The sequence below is a fragment of the Drosophila tropicalis genome, unplaced genomic scaffold (assembly GCF_018151085.1).
Source record: "Drosophila tropicalis isolate 14030-0801.00 unplaced genomic scaffold, ASM1815108v1 contig_1160, whole genome shotgun sequence".
Classification (NCBI taxonomy): Eukaryota; Metazoa; Arthropoda; class Insecta; order Diptera; family Drosophilidae; genus Drosophila; species Drosophila tropicalis.
In genome coordinates this window covers 30,989-48,251 of record NW_027172531.1, presented here as the reverse complement: position 1 = coordinate 48,251, position 17,263 = coordinate 30,989, and the positions used below count along the sequence as shown (strand labels likewise).

The window sequence follows — 17,263 nt, the reverse complement described above, 5'->3', positions numbered from 1 at the left end:
CTCTAATATTAGTTTCAAGATAATAGCACAGAAAATAACGAAGTTATTGAGAAAAGTCACTGTTTGTGACTTTGGGGTTTGTATGGGAGCTATATGATATAGTGGTCCGATCCGGCTGAATCCGAGATATACAACCCCTGCAGTATATACAAGCCAACGTGCAAAATTTCAGCTCTGTAGCTCTTACGGTCTCGGAGGAGTTTGCGTTGATACAAACGGGGGACGGACGGACGGCTATTTGAACTCGTCTCGTCGTGCTGATTAAGAATATATATACTTTGTATGGTCGAAGATGCTTCGTTCTATGCGTTGCACACTTCTGATCAAAATTAATATACCCTTTTTGCAAGGGTATAAAAAGAGGCCGTAAGACATGTTGGAGAGATCCTCAATTCAGACGTGGCCCGACCATCATGGTAGGGTGGGCGTTCACATGATAGGCCAATAGGCTATCATGACATAAACCAACGTGTGTGCATCTTGATACTGCATAGTTTAAAGTGTTCTTGTTTCTGTTCTCCTCAGGCCTTCTTTCTTTCGCCTCTAAACCTGTACCGTTATACCTTGGTGTCCTTAAGTACGCGAATTTAAAATTTTACGTCTGTATCGAATGTGAGTAACTATAGTTCTGGCTAATCTCTATCGTGTAACCCACTCCCAGCCGACCTGACCCTAGCCGAACCTATAGCGTACTCGGCCAGCACTATGAACGAACATCTGCTCAACACTCCTTGTGAGATTCAACGTTACATGCTAATTTTTAATTTTTAATTTTTTGGTTGTGTTTTGTTCTAGCTCCTTTTCTTTTAACCCAACCCCAAACCCTAACCAACAATAAAACCCCCCCCCCCCAGGAACCCATTTAACGATGATAACTTTAGCAGCCAAACCAGGACCAAAAAAAAAAACAACGCTCTCTAACAGAGGAGGGTGGATTAGGGCAACGGCTTTAAATTTTATTTTTAAAATATGGTTTTTTAGAGGATTTATAAGAAATTAGGAGTAAATGAAAAAACAAAAAACAAAATAAAAAAAAAAAAGAGGTAGTTTTTTAATTATTAATGTAGGATAATATAATTTTTGGGTTTGGGGTTTTAAATTTTTTTTTTTTTTATTTATTGGCTGGGTTGGGTCGGCCCGGGGGGTGGGGGTTAAAAAAGCCAGGGGGCCCCAAAAAGGGGGGCTCTATAAAAACGCCCCCCTTGCTTAGAGAGACGGCAACAAAACGTAAAATCGAGGCAGATGACACAGAAGCGAATTCCCAAAAAGACCCTGGTATCGAGGACAACGTAGAACCAAAAACAAAAAGACGCTTATCGATCGGTCTGCCACCGTTGGCAATGACGATCTGCCTAATGCTGTTGTTATTGCCTATAGCATTTGCTCAAAGAACTAATATAACTCGATTCAACCCCAAACCAGGCATATACTATGAAAGTATTGGCACAGGAAGGATGGCAACGTCTGACTGGACTATTGTGGCTTTCTACGATCTTGAACCATATTGGGCCGACCTGAAGACATTTTCAGACGGAGTAGTAAAGGTTGGAGAAATATGCGTATTAATGAAGGTTCCAGAGGCATGCACCGCAATGCAGAGGCACTTCGAGCATGTCAACTCAGAGCTACGGACAGGAAATGATCTCCTTCACATAGAACGCCAACGACGATCGCCTTTAGATATAATTGGGAACATTGCGAACGGCTTATTTGGTGTGCTGGACTCAAAGTATGCAACAGAGATGTCAGGCACCATAAGAAAGGTTAAATCAAATGAAGATTACTTATTGAACTTGCTGCAAAATCAGACATCTGTAATTGATTCAACGATAAATATCATTAAGCGAGATGAAGCCACAATTGAAAATCAGATGAAACTAATGGAACAACAAATGAACGACATGACCAAAGTCCAGGACAATGCGGTAAAGGCGTTGCAATGGTATATCACGCTAACTACTCAGATGACAGTTATTGCAGGGGAATTTGCAACGAATTCAAACCGAAATTTCCCGAGTATTTACAGATGCCCATCATAGCAAAATAAGCCCGTTACTACTATCACCAGGCCAGCTTCGGGAACATCTGAACCAACTGAAGAGACATCTTCCGTCTGGTTTGGATTTGCCAGTTCCAGATAACGACGTCTAGCAACTATATGGCTTAATGAAGGCACAAGGAACAATCGCAAACAATCATGTGATATTTAAGGTCACATTTCCATTAGGGGCAACGCAGGCAGTGCAACTGTATAACCTGGTACCCATTCCAGCAATTGGAACTCATGGGATTGTAATCATGAACATTAAAATTCCCATCATTGCTGTCAACAAGGAACAGAATCAATACATTGGGCTCTCAAGAGCCGATTTGGAACAATGCCATCAGCTCAACAACGAGCAATATATTTGTTTTGATAAACAAACGACGTTTTCGGCTAATAGCAACTGTGAGTTCCAGCTATTCAAAAACACAAAATCATCAACTTGCCAAATACAACACACAAACAGATCATTCGTGTGGTACGACATGTATCACAAAAATCAGTGGATTTTTGCCACCACTAGACCAATTGAACTCGCAGTGACCTGTGACGATAATATACAAGGTGTCACTATTAAGAAGACCGGATTGTTAACTCTAGACCCGACGTGTACAGCTAGGGAGTTCTGGTATACGAATAACAGGTCACCGTATAACTACGACAGACACAATGAAATTGTCATATGTCCGATTTGGCAACTTCAGCATGGGCCCAACAAAAGTAGCGCCAACAACAACACAATTCACAAAGATGCAGCTAAGCTACGATGAACTAAGCAACATTCAAGGAAAACTGGAAACTAAGCAAAACTGGAAATTGCCAGAAGACCCCAGCCAGCCGGCTCATCATGTTATAGTCTCCTACGTAGCGCTAACAATACTATTGGTTCTTGTGATGGTATATGGAATAAAAAGATGCTCACGACCCACAAGACACAATGGTCCAGAGCAGACAACCGTGAGGATCGTCAATCCCATACCGACTCCTGCTGCAGTAAGCCCAGCCCCCAGCAATTTTGCGGTCAACGTTGGATAACGTTGAACAGGTGTTCAACGGCCGGGAGTATGTTGGTGTTTTGATTATATAAAATAAGCTAACATTAAGACAATTATAATATAGAACAAATAGAAATGTATGTCAATTAAGTATGTAACCCGATTATAGATATAGATGGCTCATCAGTCATAAGTAGGTCTGATATGGTCAGCAGTAAACAATAAAGACCTAGTTAATCAATAAAAACGTATTTTGCTGACCTAACACTATGTCGAACTATGCACTTATGAGCTCGCTATTTTGTACTATAAAAGAAATGCATTATTCTTAGTAAGATCAGATACCAATTGTAGCTACATCGGGTGTGCATCGCTGTGTCTTTGGCCCCCATCTCTACCTTTGCAATCTCACTCCGAGGTCCACCCAATTTATGTGTTGGTTGCGACAACCTTTAGTCACTGGTTTATGTGCTAGTGCCTAGATATATATATAAATAAATAAACATTTAATAACTTCAAGAAACACTAACGTTTTTCATTGAACACACTGTTTTCGACCGATCGTTCCTATGGGAGCTATATGATATAGTCATCCGATCTTGATCAAATTTGGCACAGTCGTTTATAATCGTAATAAACTCTCTAATATTAAGTTTCACGATAATAACATAGAAAATAACGAAGTTATTGAGAAAAGTCACTGTTCGTGACTTTGGGGTTTGTATGGGAGCTATATGATATAGTGGTCCGATCCGGCTGAATCCGAGATATACAACGCCTGCAGTATATACAAGCCTAGGTGCAAAATTTCAGCTCTGTAGCTCTTACGGTCTAGGAGGAGTTTGCGTTGATCCAGACGGACGGACGGACATGGCTATTTGAACTCGTCTCGTCGTGCTGATCAAGTATATATATACTTTGTATGGTCGGAGATGCTTCGTTCTATGCGTTGCACACTTCTGACCAAAATTAATATACCCTTTACGCAAGGGTATAACAAAAGTTTAAATAACTATTTAACGAAATCATTAATTTATATGTTTTGTTGTATGTGTGTGTGCAAATCACTTGTTACCAAGGCGGTGCAATTTGTGTGTAGGTTTCGGATCCCGATTGGTTTGTTCTTTTTTTTTATACTTCTATTAATTAATATATATATATTTTTTTTTTCGTATTTTTTTTCATCCTATAAAACCATAGTTGAAAAGTCAAATAGTGACCTTTTAATTGTGAGTAAATGAAAAACAAGAATTTCATAGGGCAATTAAGTATATATAAAAAATATATGATACGTATGTACAAAATGTATATGGGTTCGAATCCTAGTGGAGAATTTATAATTTTTTTTATTACACGCATTGCTTTCATATGCATATATAAAGGAAGTAGAGGTTCAAATCCTGGCGGAGGCGATTGTTTATTTTTAATAAAAATTTTCTTTTTTTGCTTCTAATTTCTTTCTGTTGTTGCTGTTGTTTTGCAATAGTGCGATTGAATTTGTTTTGTTAATTATTTAAATAAATTACGAAAAACTATTATTAGTATGATACAATGGTGCAAGTCTTATTTGTTTGCAGCAAATTTGTTTCCACTTGCACAAACATACATACATATGTATGTACATATGTATGTACATATAGGAAAAAATTACAAGTCAAATAAACAGAAAAGTGCTCAAAACTAAACATATTGGATCGTTTCGTTTGCCAGATATGGGATAGTGCTGCCGATATTACGGAAATACCTGTGGGTCTGCCCAAATCCATATTTCCCAAGAACGCCCGGATGCAGAGTGCATTGAGAAATTATACGCTTTACCATATGAAGACATTCCATAATCAGGCGACTATTCATTATATGAGATCGAGTCAAATGTTCCATTCGACTCTATTGAAGTCGCCAGCCCTGTTCTTTGTCTCCAAGAACGATCCAATCGGTCCACCATCATCGAATCATGCGGTGAGCAATTTACATTTCTAAATGGTTTAATAATTCCGTAACTAATTAACAAATCCTCATACTCAGATCCGCGAGAATTGGGAGAGAGCCGATATTACGGTCACTTTCAAGTGTTGGGATCATTCGCAACATGCTGCCCACTTCATTAAACATCTGCAGATCTTGTTCCAGCATCTGGAGACATCGGGGGTACTCGAGGCCATCGGAGTGCCAAAGAGGGCCAAATTGTAAGCGGCGACTCCTGTGAGACGGTGATATAAAATGCAACGCGATTGATTGATTTTACTCCCTTTTTAGTTTCTAAGTTTCAAAAGATTTCAATTAATATTAGCACATTCATATATATATATATACATATGTATGTGTCTGCACCGATTTATATATGTGTGTATGTGCATGTATTTTTGTGTGTATGTGTTTCTTAAGGCAGAATCTTGAAGCGACAGCGAATCCAGACTTAAGCTGTTAATGTTGAAAATAAGAGGACAATGCTCTATATTATCTATTGTTATTATTTGTAGAATCATTAAAATACATATAAATAAATAGTAATTTAACGAATAATTAAAAATTACTAAAATCAAACGCTGTCATTTTAAAATTTTCGCATTTGAGACCCGACTTTTGAAAGCTATTAATATTAATTTGTTAAATGAATTAAACAAAATCAAATTTTTCTACAATTTATCATTATTAAGTTGTTATGGTATCTTTGGAGATGAAAGCTACAAAAAGGATATATCTTTCAACATCGGCAAACTCTGTGAATTGCCTTAGAATTTTGAACTTATAATCACTTAGGCATACATCGAAAATGTCAAGCATTACAGAGTTAGTCCTGTCGTTGTACAAAAGTGATTCTTCCGGGAATAAAAATTTCCCAACTTTTTAGTTAATAAATCTGTATAAAAGACAAAACTAAAAAAATTAAAGGAAAAATACGTAAAGTTCACAATGAAAGAATCACAATGAAAAAAAAAAGAATGAGGCGTATGCAATTGTATATTATTATATATATTTTAATCAAAAAATTAATTTTATTTTTCAACAGAATTCTAAAAAAGAATTCTATCTAAATGTGCAAAATTGGTGTTTTATAATAATCTTGACTAAATAAAAAAATTATTATTTCGGAAGGAGTTTACCAAAAGTAAACCACTGTGCAATGGCATTCTTGTATGTTTCACGCACACTATAAATTTTTTGTTACTCTCTGTTATTGGCTCTGTTCGTTTCAATTTCCAACTAGCATTGTGGTGTTGGTGGGAAATGACCTTTTTGCTAAAATAAATTTTTATAACCAGTGGGTTCAAATCCACGCCAAGGATGCATGGAAAAAGAGGACGGGCTAACATTTTTTTATGGATATTTTTTTTTCGATTTATTTTAATGGATAAACGACAAGAAATATGTCTTGTTACTTTCTTATTGCCTCTGATCGTACGAAATTCTCATAAACAGGGTAGTGGTAAATGGCTCGATGGTGATTAATCGATTAACGAATAATGTTTTATACAATAAGTTCACAACTTGAAGTCTCTATTACTTTGACCATCTCTAGGGAAACTGACAACGTAGGAAAATTGTTCAGTGGAAAAAGTATTACAAATATACAGGAATATTCATTAAAAAAAATTAGGCATTCAATTGTGAGCGAAATAAAAAACAGCTAAGAAAATGAATATGTAAGTAACATTGCGGTATTGGTTAATTATATAAAAGCATTCAGATTCCGTTGACCAACGCAACAAATTTTCTATTTGGATCTGCTTTAATTGCTCAAAATTCCAAGCTTATGGCACAAACAAAAAACATTGATAATGGTTACGGTCATTTCAGGTATCACGGACAAATGAACGCATACGGAGGCGGTGGCACTGGTGCCGGCATGCCCACTCAGCGCATGGGTCCGCCTGGAGGTGGCGGAGCTATATTTCAACGGAATCGGTCTGCTCCCTATCCGGGATTTAATGGCAGTGGTGGCGTCGGCCGGCCGATGAATGGCGGTGGTCCTCGGCGCCCTGGTGGCCCCGGGAGCATGTCAGCCAAACGTGTGGTCCGAGGTGAACTTGACGCCATTCCGCAAGAATTTCTATAAGCCCTGCGAAACGGTGCTGGCTCGCACCCAGGAAGAAAGGGACAGGGATTCGCCAAGCCCGCGGCTATACAAGCTCAGGGTTGGCCCATTGCTTTAAGTGGCCGTGATTTGGTGGACGTTGCTCATTTTAAACAATAAACAATCAGCCTCGTCTGGAGCGCGGCGATGGACCCATTTCTCTATTATTGGCGCCCACCCGTGAATTGGCTCAACAGATCCAGCAGGTGGCCAGTGAGTTTGGCAGCAATACACAAGTGCGTAATACTTGCATATTTGGTGGCGCTCCAAAGGGCCAGCAGGCTCGAGATCTGGAACGCGGCGTAGAGATTGTAATTGCTACTCCAGGTCGCTTGATTGATTTCCTGGAGCGTGGAACCACATCGCTGAAGCGGTGCACCTATTTTGTCCTTGACGAGGCCGAATGCTTGACATGGGCTTTTAGCCTCAAATTCGTAAGATTATGCAACAGATACGACCAAATAGGCAGGTTCTGATGTGGTCAGCCACCTGGCCGAAGGAGGTGCATCAATTGGCCGAGGAATTTCTTAATAATTACTTTCAGGTTAATATTGGATCTCTCTCGCTGAGTGCCAATTACAATATACGTCAGATTGTCGATGTCTGCGATGAATCTGAGAAGATAGCTCATCAATTTGCTGACCGACATCTCAGCAGAGAGTGAAACTAAAACCATCATTTTTGTGGAAACCAAGAAGCGGGTCGATGAGATTACCCGCAATATTTCACGACAGGGTTGGCGGGCTTGTGCCATTCATGGCGATAAATCGCAGTAGGAGCGTGATCTCTAATTATCCAGCTTCCGGAATTGCCGACACTCCCTGCAGGTTAGGTGGCGACAACCGCTGCTTCTGATCATAGCGTGTGGTCGGTGTACCACCTACTCCTGCTCCTCCTCCTACGGCATTATATCCACCAATGCGTCCATCACTCCACCACTCATCGCCATATTCATCAGCTTGGGATTGATGGTCTATTCGATAGATGTAGCGAAGGAGAGAAAGATTGTTAAATAGAAGCAATTGGAAAAATTCAAACTTTTCCTACCTGATTTGCTTCACGCAGAACCTGAATCAGATCATTGGCCTTGTTGGCATTGGAGTGGGCGAATAAGGTGTAGGCCGTCCCTGTGTTATTCGAACGTCCTGTCCGTCCAATGCGATGCACATAATCCTCCGAGTTCGAAACATAATCATAGTTGATAACAAACTTGACATCGTCAACATCTGTGTTTGTTGTTTGATTCAATTTGTATGATCGTATTTCGTATAATTCGATTCGATTCGATACGATATATATGTATAATTTGAAAATTGAAAAAAAAAAAATGTTAACACAAATATATCTTTCAGTCGAATTAAACGGAAGAAACAATCATGTACTTCAAAAGTAAAAAAAAAAGTGAAAACATAAAAAAACAAAAGTTTAAATAACTATTTAACGAAATCATTAATTTATGTGTTTTGTTGTATGTGTGTGTATAGCAAATCACTTGTTACCAAGGCGGTGCAATTTGTGTGTAGGTTTCGGATCCCGATTGGTTTGTTCTTTTTTTTATACTTCTATTAATTAATATATATATATATTTTTTTTTCGTATTTTTTTTTTCATCCTATAAAACCATAGTTGAAAAGTCGAATAGTGACCTTTTAATTGTGAGTAAATGAAAAACAAGAATTTCATAGGGCAATTAAGTATATATAAAAACCAGAGGGCCGGGGCTAACTTCGACCGCGTCAAAGTTTGTATACCCTTGCAACTTTTTTGGTAACTCTATCCTTACCTATTAGCCATCAATGTGGAAGAACGTTTTATCTAAAAAGGCTTAAGCTTGAGAAAGAAAGGCCTATAATCATAGTAAATAACGAAGATATTGATCAAAGTCACTTTTTTCCACCGATCGTTCCTATGGGAGCTATATGATATAGTCACCCGATCTTTATCAAATTCGGCACAGTCATTAACATATATATTAAATTAAGAAATGTTTAATTTAAAAGCAATCGCGTTAAAAGTAACGAAGTTATTTACAAAAAGTCACTGTTTTCGACCAATCGTTCCTATGGGAGCTATATGATATAGTCACCTGATCTTGATCAAATTTGGCATAGTCGCTTATAGGCGTAGTAAACTCTCTAATATTAAGTTTCACGACAATAGCTCAGAAAATAACGAAGGTATTGAGAAAGTCACTGTTCGTGACTTGGCCGTTTGTATGGGAGCTATATGATATAGTCACCCGATCTTGATCAAATTTGGCATAGTCGCTTATAGGCGTAGTAAACTCTCTAATATTAAGTTTCACGATAATAGCATAGAAAATAACGAAGATATTGAGAAAGTCACTGTTCGTGACTTGGCCGTTTGTATGGGAGCTATATGATATAGTCACCCGATCTTGATCAAATTTGGCATAGTCGCTTATAGGCGTAGTAAACTCTCTAATATTAAGTTTCACGATAATAGCATAGAAAATAACGAAGTTATTGAGAAAAGTCACTGTTCGTGACTTTGGGGTTTGTATGGGAGCTATATGATATAGTGGTCCGATCCGGCTGAATCCGAGATATACAACGCCTGCAGTATATACAAGCCTACGTAGCTCTTACGGTCTAGGAGGAGTTTGCGTTGATCCAGACGGACGGACGGACGGACGGACATGGCTAGTTGAACTCGTCTCGTCGTGCTGATCAAGAATATATATACTTTGTATGGTCGGAGATGCTTCGTTCTATGCGTTGCACACTTCTGACCAAAATTAATATACCCTTTTTTGCAAGGGTATAAATATATGATACGTATGTACAAAATGTATATGGGTTCGAATCCTAGTGGAGAATTTATAATTTTTTTTATTACACGCATTGCTTTCATATGCATATATAAAGGAAGTAGAGGTTCAAATCCTGGCGGAGGCGATTGTTTATTTTTAATAAAAATTTTCTTTTTTTTGCTTCTAATTTCTTTCTCATAATAGAGAAAGCTGTTGTTTTGCAATAGTGCGATTGAATTTGTTTTGTTAATTATTTAAATAAATTACGAAAAACTATTATTAGTATGATACAATGGTGCAAGTCTTATTTGTTTGCAGCAAATTTGTTTCCACTTGCACAAACATACATACATATGTTTTTTTTTTTTTTTTTTAATTCTATTTATTTAACAAATTAATTACATATAACAGTGAGGCAACATACATACAGTATACGTACAATACATTAAGATACAATACATACACTACAGTAATATACAGGAAAAATGACAAGAACTGCTGCGGGACGGCCGAAAGGTAATGCTTCACAGCAGTCGAGTTGTTTTTAATGCCGTACCTCCACCCCTGCCCTCCGGCGTTCGGCTAATCGCAGATCGCGCATCGCATTAGCTGCGAAGGAGTTTACCGCATCCCACTTACGTGGACTCGAAATCATCTCCTCTATCAGGTTATCAACTGTGAGGGTGGTACCCACTTCTTGGAATAGCACTTCCCGTTCGCCAGAGAAGCGATTGCATTCAAACATTACGTGCTCTGCATCTTCAATGACGCCGTCCACGCAGGACGGGCAGAAGGGGGATGCGTCGTGTCCGAAACGGTGTAGGTAATACCTAAAACATCCATGCCCACTGATGAATTGCGTAAGATGGAAATTTACGGCACCGTTTTGCCTACCAATCCACGCACGTACATCTGAAATCATTCTGTGGGTCCAACGCCCCTTGGAGGATTGATCCCACCTCTGCTGCCAGGTGGCTATACTTCTCCTTCTAGCGTCAACCCTCTTCTCCCTCCTAGATGGCCCATCCTCAAGCGAAGATGCTACTAGTCGAGCTTCCTCTATCTGTAGCTCGATCGGAACCATTCCCGCAATAACCAGTGCGGCGTCGTCGGAGATGGTCCTGAAGCCGCAACATACCCTGAGCGCACTGAGACGATATGCTGCCCGGATACCTCTGGTATAGCTCTCTGTCTTTACTGCATCTGCCCATACCTGTGCCGCGTAGAGAATGATGGATGTTGTAACGCTAGAGAGTAGCAGTCTTCTTTCTTGTCTGGGGCCGCGGGTGTTCACCATGATTCTCGCTAAAGCCCTCGCTGAGTCCAGAGCCTTTGCGTGCACATGCTCCAGATGTTCTCGAAAGCATAGCCGCGTATCCAGCCAAACTCCAAGGTACCGAATAGCCCGCTTCGAGCATATGATAGAGCCCTGTACACTGACCGATGCCGTCTCGACCCGTTTCCTGCTGCTTATTAGGACAAGCTCCGTTTTGTGCGCTGCTAGTTGTAGGCCCACCGAACGCAGCCACTCTGTGATGAGCAAGATCGCCTCGTTCGCCATCGCCTCCGCTTTCGCGACTTCTTTTGCCACTATGACCAGTGGGTCTGCCCAAATCCATATTTCCCAAGAACGCCCGGATGCAGAGTGCATTGAGAAATTATACGCTTTACCATATGAAAACATTCCATAATCAGGCGACTATTCATTATATGAGATCGAGTCAAATGTTCCATTCGACTCTATTGAAGTCGCCAGCCCTGTTCTTTGTCTCCAAGAACGATCCAATCGGTCCACCATCATCGAATCATGCGGTGAGCAATTTACATTTCTAAATGGTTTAATAATTCCGTAACTAATTAACAAATCCTCATACTCAGATCCGCGAGAATTGGGAGAGAGCCGATATTACGGTCACTTTCAAGTGTTGGGATCATTCGCAACATGCTGCCCACTTCATTAAACATCTGCAGATCTTGTTCCAGCATCTGGAGACATCGGGGGTACTCGAGGCCATCGGAGTGCCAAAGAGGGCCAAATTGTAAGCGGCGACTCCTGTGAGACGGTGATATAAAATGCAACGCGATTGATTGATTTTACTCCCTTTTTAGTTTCTAAGTTTCAAAAGATTTCAATTAATATTAGCACATTCATATATATATATATACATATGTATGTGTCTGCACCGATTTATATATGTGTGTATGTGCATGTATTTTTGTGTGTATGTGTTTCTTAAGGCAGAATCTTGAAGCGACAGCGAATCCAGACTTAAGCTGTTAATGTTGAAAATAAGAGGACAATGCTCTATATTATCTATTGTTATTTGTAGAATCATTAAAATACATATAAATAAATAGTAATTTAACGAATAATTAAAAATTACTAAAATCAAACGCTGTCATTTTAAAATTTTCGCATTTGAGACCCGACTTTTGAAAGCTATTAATATTAATTTGTTAAATGAATTAAACAAAATCAAAATTTTCTACAATTTATCATTATTAAGTTGTTTTGGTATCTTTGGAGATGAAAGCTACAAAAGGATATATCTTTCAACATCGGCAAACTCTGTGAATTGCCTTAGAATTTTGAACTTATAATCACTTAGGCATACATCGAAAATGTCAAGCATTACAGAGTTAGTCCTGTCGTTGTACAAAAGTGATTCTTCCGGGAATAAAAATTTCCCAACTATTAGTTAATAAATCTGTATAAAAGACAAAACTAAAAAAATTAAAGGAAAAATACGTAAAGTTCACAATGAATTGTCGGAAAAAAAAAAGAATGAGGCGTATGCAATTGTATATTATTATATATATTTTAATCAAAAAATTAATTTTATTTTTCAAAAGAATTCTAAAAAGAATTCTATCTAAATGTGCAAAATTGGTGTTTTATAATAATCTTGACTAAATAAAAAAATTATTATTTCGGAAGGAGTTTACCAAAAGTAAACCACTGTGCAATGGCATTCTTGTACGTTTCACGCACACTATAAATTTTTTGTTACTCTCTGGTATTGGCTCTGTTCGTTTCAATTTCGAACTAGCATTGTGGTGTTGGTGGGAAATGACCTTTTTGCTAAAATAAATTTTTATAACCAGTGGGTTCAAATCCACGCCAAGGATGCATGGAAAAAGAGGACGGGCTAACTTTTTTTTATGGATATTTTTTTTTCGATTTCTTTTAATGGATAAACGACAAGAAATATGTCTTGTTACTTTCTTATTGCCTCTGATCGTACGAAATTCTCATAAACAGGGTAGTGGTAAATGGCTCGATGGTGATTAATCGATTAACGAATAATGTTTTATACAATAAGTTCACAGCTTGAAGTCTCTATTACTTTGACCATCTCTAGGGAAACTGACAACGTAGGAAAATTGTTCAGTGGAAAAAGTATTACAAATATACAGGAATATTCATTAAAAAAAAATTAGGCATTCAATTGTGAGCGAAATAAAAAACAGCTAAGAAAATGAATATGTAAGTAACATTGCGGTATTGGTTAATTATATAAAAGCATTCAGATTCCGTTGACCAACGCAACAAATTTTCTATTTGGATCTGTTTTAATTGCTCAAAATTCCAAGCTTATGGCACAAACAAAAAACATTGATAATGGTTACGGTCATTTCAGGTATCACGGACAAATGAACGCATACGGAGGCGGTGGCACTGGTGCCGGCATGCCCACTCAGCGGGAAAAAAATTGAAAAATGTCTGGTCGTGGTAAAGGTGGCAAAGTGAAGGGAAAGGCAAAATCTCGCTCGAACCGAGCTGGGCTTCAGTTTCCTGTTGGCCGTATTCACCGTTTACTCCGTAAAGGAAATTATGCCGAGCGTGTTGGTGCTGGCGCTCCAGTTTATTTAGCTGCCGTTATGGAATATTTGGCTGCTGAAGTACTTGAGTTGGCTGGTAATGCTGCTCGAGACAACAAAAAGACCAGAATTATACCTCGTCATCTACAATTGGCCATTCGCAACGATGAGGAGTTAAACAAATTGCTTTCTGGCGTAACCATTGCACAGGGTGGTGTGCTGCCTAACATTCAGGCTGTTCTGCTGCCCAAGAAAACCGAAAAGAAATAATTAATATGGCTTAAATCAATTAATATTTGCTTTAAAATTTTACAACTTTGTACATACAACAAACATAAAACAATCCCTATCCGGGATTTAATGGCAGTGGTGGCGTCGGCCGGCCGATGAATGGCGGTGGTCCTCGGCGCCCTGGTGGCCCCGGGAGCATGTCAGCCAAACGTGACAATAGAAATCGTCCGCCTACAAAGCATGGCTCCTACTTGCCAAAGATTGTGTGGTCCGAGGTGAACTTGACGCCATTCCGCAAGAATTTCTATAAGCCCTGCGAAACGGTGCTGGCTCGCACCCAGGAAGAAAGGGACAGGGATTCGCCAAGCCCGCGGCTATACAAGCTCAGGGTTGGCCCATTGCTTTAAGTGGCCGTGATTTGGTGGGCGTTGCTCATTTTAAACAATAAACAATCAGCCTCGTCTGGAGCGCGGCGATGGGCCCATTGCTCTATTATTGGCGCCCACCCGTGAATTGGCTCAACAGATCCAGCAGGTGGCCAGTGAGTTTGGCAGCAATACACAAGTGCGTAATACTTGCATATTTGGTGGCGCTCCAAAGGGCCAGCAGGCTCGAGATCTGGAACGCGGCGTAGAGATTGTAATTGCTACTCCAGGTCGCTTGATTGATTTCCTGGAGCGTGGAACCACATCGCTGAAGCGGTGCACCTATTTTGTCCTTGACGAGGCCGAATGCTTGACATGGGCTTTGAGCCTCAAATTCGTAAGATTATGCAACAGATACGACCAGATAGGCAGGTTCTGATGTGGTCAGCCACCTGGCCGAAGGAGGTGCATCAATTGGCCGAGGAATTTCTTAATAATTACTTTCAGGTTAATATTGGATCTCTCTCGCTGAGTGCCAATTACAATATACGTCAGATTGTCGATGTCTGCGATGAATCTGAGAAGATAGCTCATCAATTTGCTGACCGACATCTCAGCAGAGAGTGAAACTAAAACCATCATTTTTGTGGAAACCAAGAAGCGGGTCGATGAGATTACCCGCAATATTTCACGACAGGGTTGGCGGGCTTGTGCCCTTCATGGCGATAAATCGCAGTAGGAGCGTGATCTCTAATTATCCAGCTTCCGGAATTGCCGACACTTCCTGCAGGTTAGGTGGCGACAACCGCTGCTTCTGATCATAGCGTGTGGTCGGTGTACCACCTACTCCTCCTCCTCCTCCTACGGCATTATATCCACCAATGCGTCCATCACTCCACCACTCATCGCCATATTCATCAGCTTGGGATTGATGGTCTATTCGATAGATGTAGCGAAGGAGAGAAAGATTGTTAAATAGAAGCAATTGGAAAAATTCAAACTTTTCCTACCTGATTTGCTTCACGCAGAAACTGAATCAGATCATTGGCCTTGTTGGCATTGGAGTGGGTGAATAAGGTGTAGGCCGTCCCTGTGTTATTCGAACGTCCTGTCCGTCCAATGCGATGCACATAATCCTCCGAGTTCGAAACATAATCATAGTTGATAACAAACTTGACATCGTCAACATCTGTGTTTGTTGTTTGATTCAATTTGTATGATCGTATTTCGTATAATTCGATTCGATTCGATACGATATATATGTATAATTTGAAAATTGAAGAAGTTTGATAAAAATGTTAACACAAATATATCTTTCAGTCGAATTAAACGGAAGAAACAATCATGTACTTCAAAAGTAAAAGAAAAAGTGAAAACAAAAAAAAACAAAAGTTGAAATAACTATTTAACGAAAACATTAATTTATGTGTTTTGTTGTATGTGTGTGTGTAGCATTAGTACAAAATGTATATGGGTTCGAATCCTAGTGGAGAATTCATAATTTTTTTTATTACACGCATTGCTTTCATATGCATATATAAAGGAAGTAGAGGTTCAAGTCCTGGCGGAGGCGATTGTTTATTTTTAATAAAAATTTTCTTTTTTTGCTTCTAATTTCTTTCTCATAATAGAGAAAGCTGTTGTTTTGCAATAGTGCGATTGAATTTGTTTTGTTAATTATTTAAATAAATTACGAAAAACTATTATTAGTATGATACAATGGTGCAAGTCTTATTTGTTTGCAGCAAATTTGTTTCCACTTGCACAAACATACATACATATGTATGTACATATAAATACAATACTACAATTTTCCCTTAAATGAAAAAGACAAATTTAACAATTACGTATTTCATTAAGTTCATTCATATTTTGAAGACCGGGTAGGCCTACTTATTGGCCCACAGATCCACAGAAAGTGCCTGACTTGATTGATTTCGCAGTAACCAAGAGGATTCCACGTAATCGGATCACTGCGGATACACTGCTAGATTTAAATTCCGATCACTCTCCAGTACTATTCACACTATTAACAAGACCTCAAGTACTTGATCGCCCATATAGGCTTACAAACAACAAAACAAATTGGCTTAAATTTAAAATGTACATGAGTGCCCACATTGACTGTTCGCCGAAACTGGATGCTGCAGAGGACATTGATATGTGCGTCTCTGCACTTGAGTCTATGATGGCAGCTGCAGCAAAAGTATCTACTCCACCTGCCTCTTCTTACACTAAACCTGTTGACAGGCCTACGAACCGGCGGATAGAACAATTAGTAACGGAAAAACGACGTCTAAGAAGAGAATGGCAGATTACTCGCTCACCAGCAGCAAAACTTCGCCTAAGGCATGCTAATCGCAACCTCTCCAAGGCGTTAAGACAAGAGAAAAGCTGGGCTCAAAGAAAATACATAGAAAAGCTCAGCCCAACCAGCACTAAACATCCTCTGTGGAAAGCCCACCCAACTTTAAGCGCTCCTGCAGAGACAATTTCACCGATAAGGAGTCCAACCGGTGGATGGGCCCGCAGTGACGAAGAGAGGGCATCCGTATTTGCCACACATCTTAAAAATGGTTTTCCAGCCAAATCCAACATCAAACTCATCTGTACTTCCCCTTCGAGCACACTAACGGATAGTGAGTACTCGGAACTCCAATCGGACGAGATCACTGCAGTTATTAAAAACCACATAAAGCCAAAAAAAAGCTCCTGGCCATGACCTAATCACACCGAAAATGATCCTGGAACTCCCTATCATTGCCATACAATACATCTGCAAACTGTTCAACGCTATAATAAGAATTGGCTACTTCCCAAGAACATGGAAAAGGTCCACTATCATCATGATTCCTAAAGTGGGAAAAGACAAAACCCAGCCATCATCCTATAGGCCAATTAGTTTGCTGCCATGTCTTTCGAAGCTTTTTGAAAAGGTCCTGCAGATCCGACTAAACT

At 39.4% G+C, this 17,263-nt stretch overlaps 2 protein-coding genes and 2 pseudogenes across 2 annotated transcripts; all 4 read left to right on the top strand.

Annotated features, from left to right (window-relative positions):
• Positions 1 to 2,958: 2,958 nt before the first annotated feature.
• LOC137575027 (uncharacterized) lies at positions 2,959 to 5,311 on the top strand. The gene is made up of 3 exons (XM_068287427.1): positions 2,959 to 3,037; positions 4,706 to 4,998; positions 5,065 to 5,311. Exons 1-3 carry the CDS (start codon positions 2,959 to 2,961, stop codon positions 5,227 to 5,229), a joined length of 537 nt encoding a protein of 178 aa, XP_068143528.1. The 3' UTR covers positions 5,230 to 5,311.
• A 1,241-nt stretch (positions 5,312 to 6,552) lies between these two features.
• LOC137575017 (ATP-dependent RNA helicase p62-like) lies at positions 6,553 to 8,130 on the top strand (annotated as a pseudogene).
• A 5,445-nt stretch (positions 8,131 to 13,575) lies between these two features.
• Positions 13,576 to 13,979, top strand: LOC137575000 (histone H2A-like). Its single transcript, XM_068287416.1, has one exon. It carries the CDS (start codon positions 13,608 to 13,610, stop codon positions 13,977 to 13,979), a length of 372 nt encoding a protein of 123 aa, XP_068143517.1. The 5' UTR covers positions 13,576 to 13,607.
• A 158-nt stretch (positions 13,980 to 14,137) lies between these two features.
• On the top strand, positions 14,138 to 15,284 carry LOC137575010 (ATP-dependent RNA helicase p62-like; annotated as a pseudogene).
• The last annotated feature ends 1,979 nt before the right edge of the window (positions 15,285 to 17,263 follow it).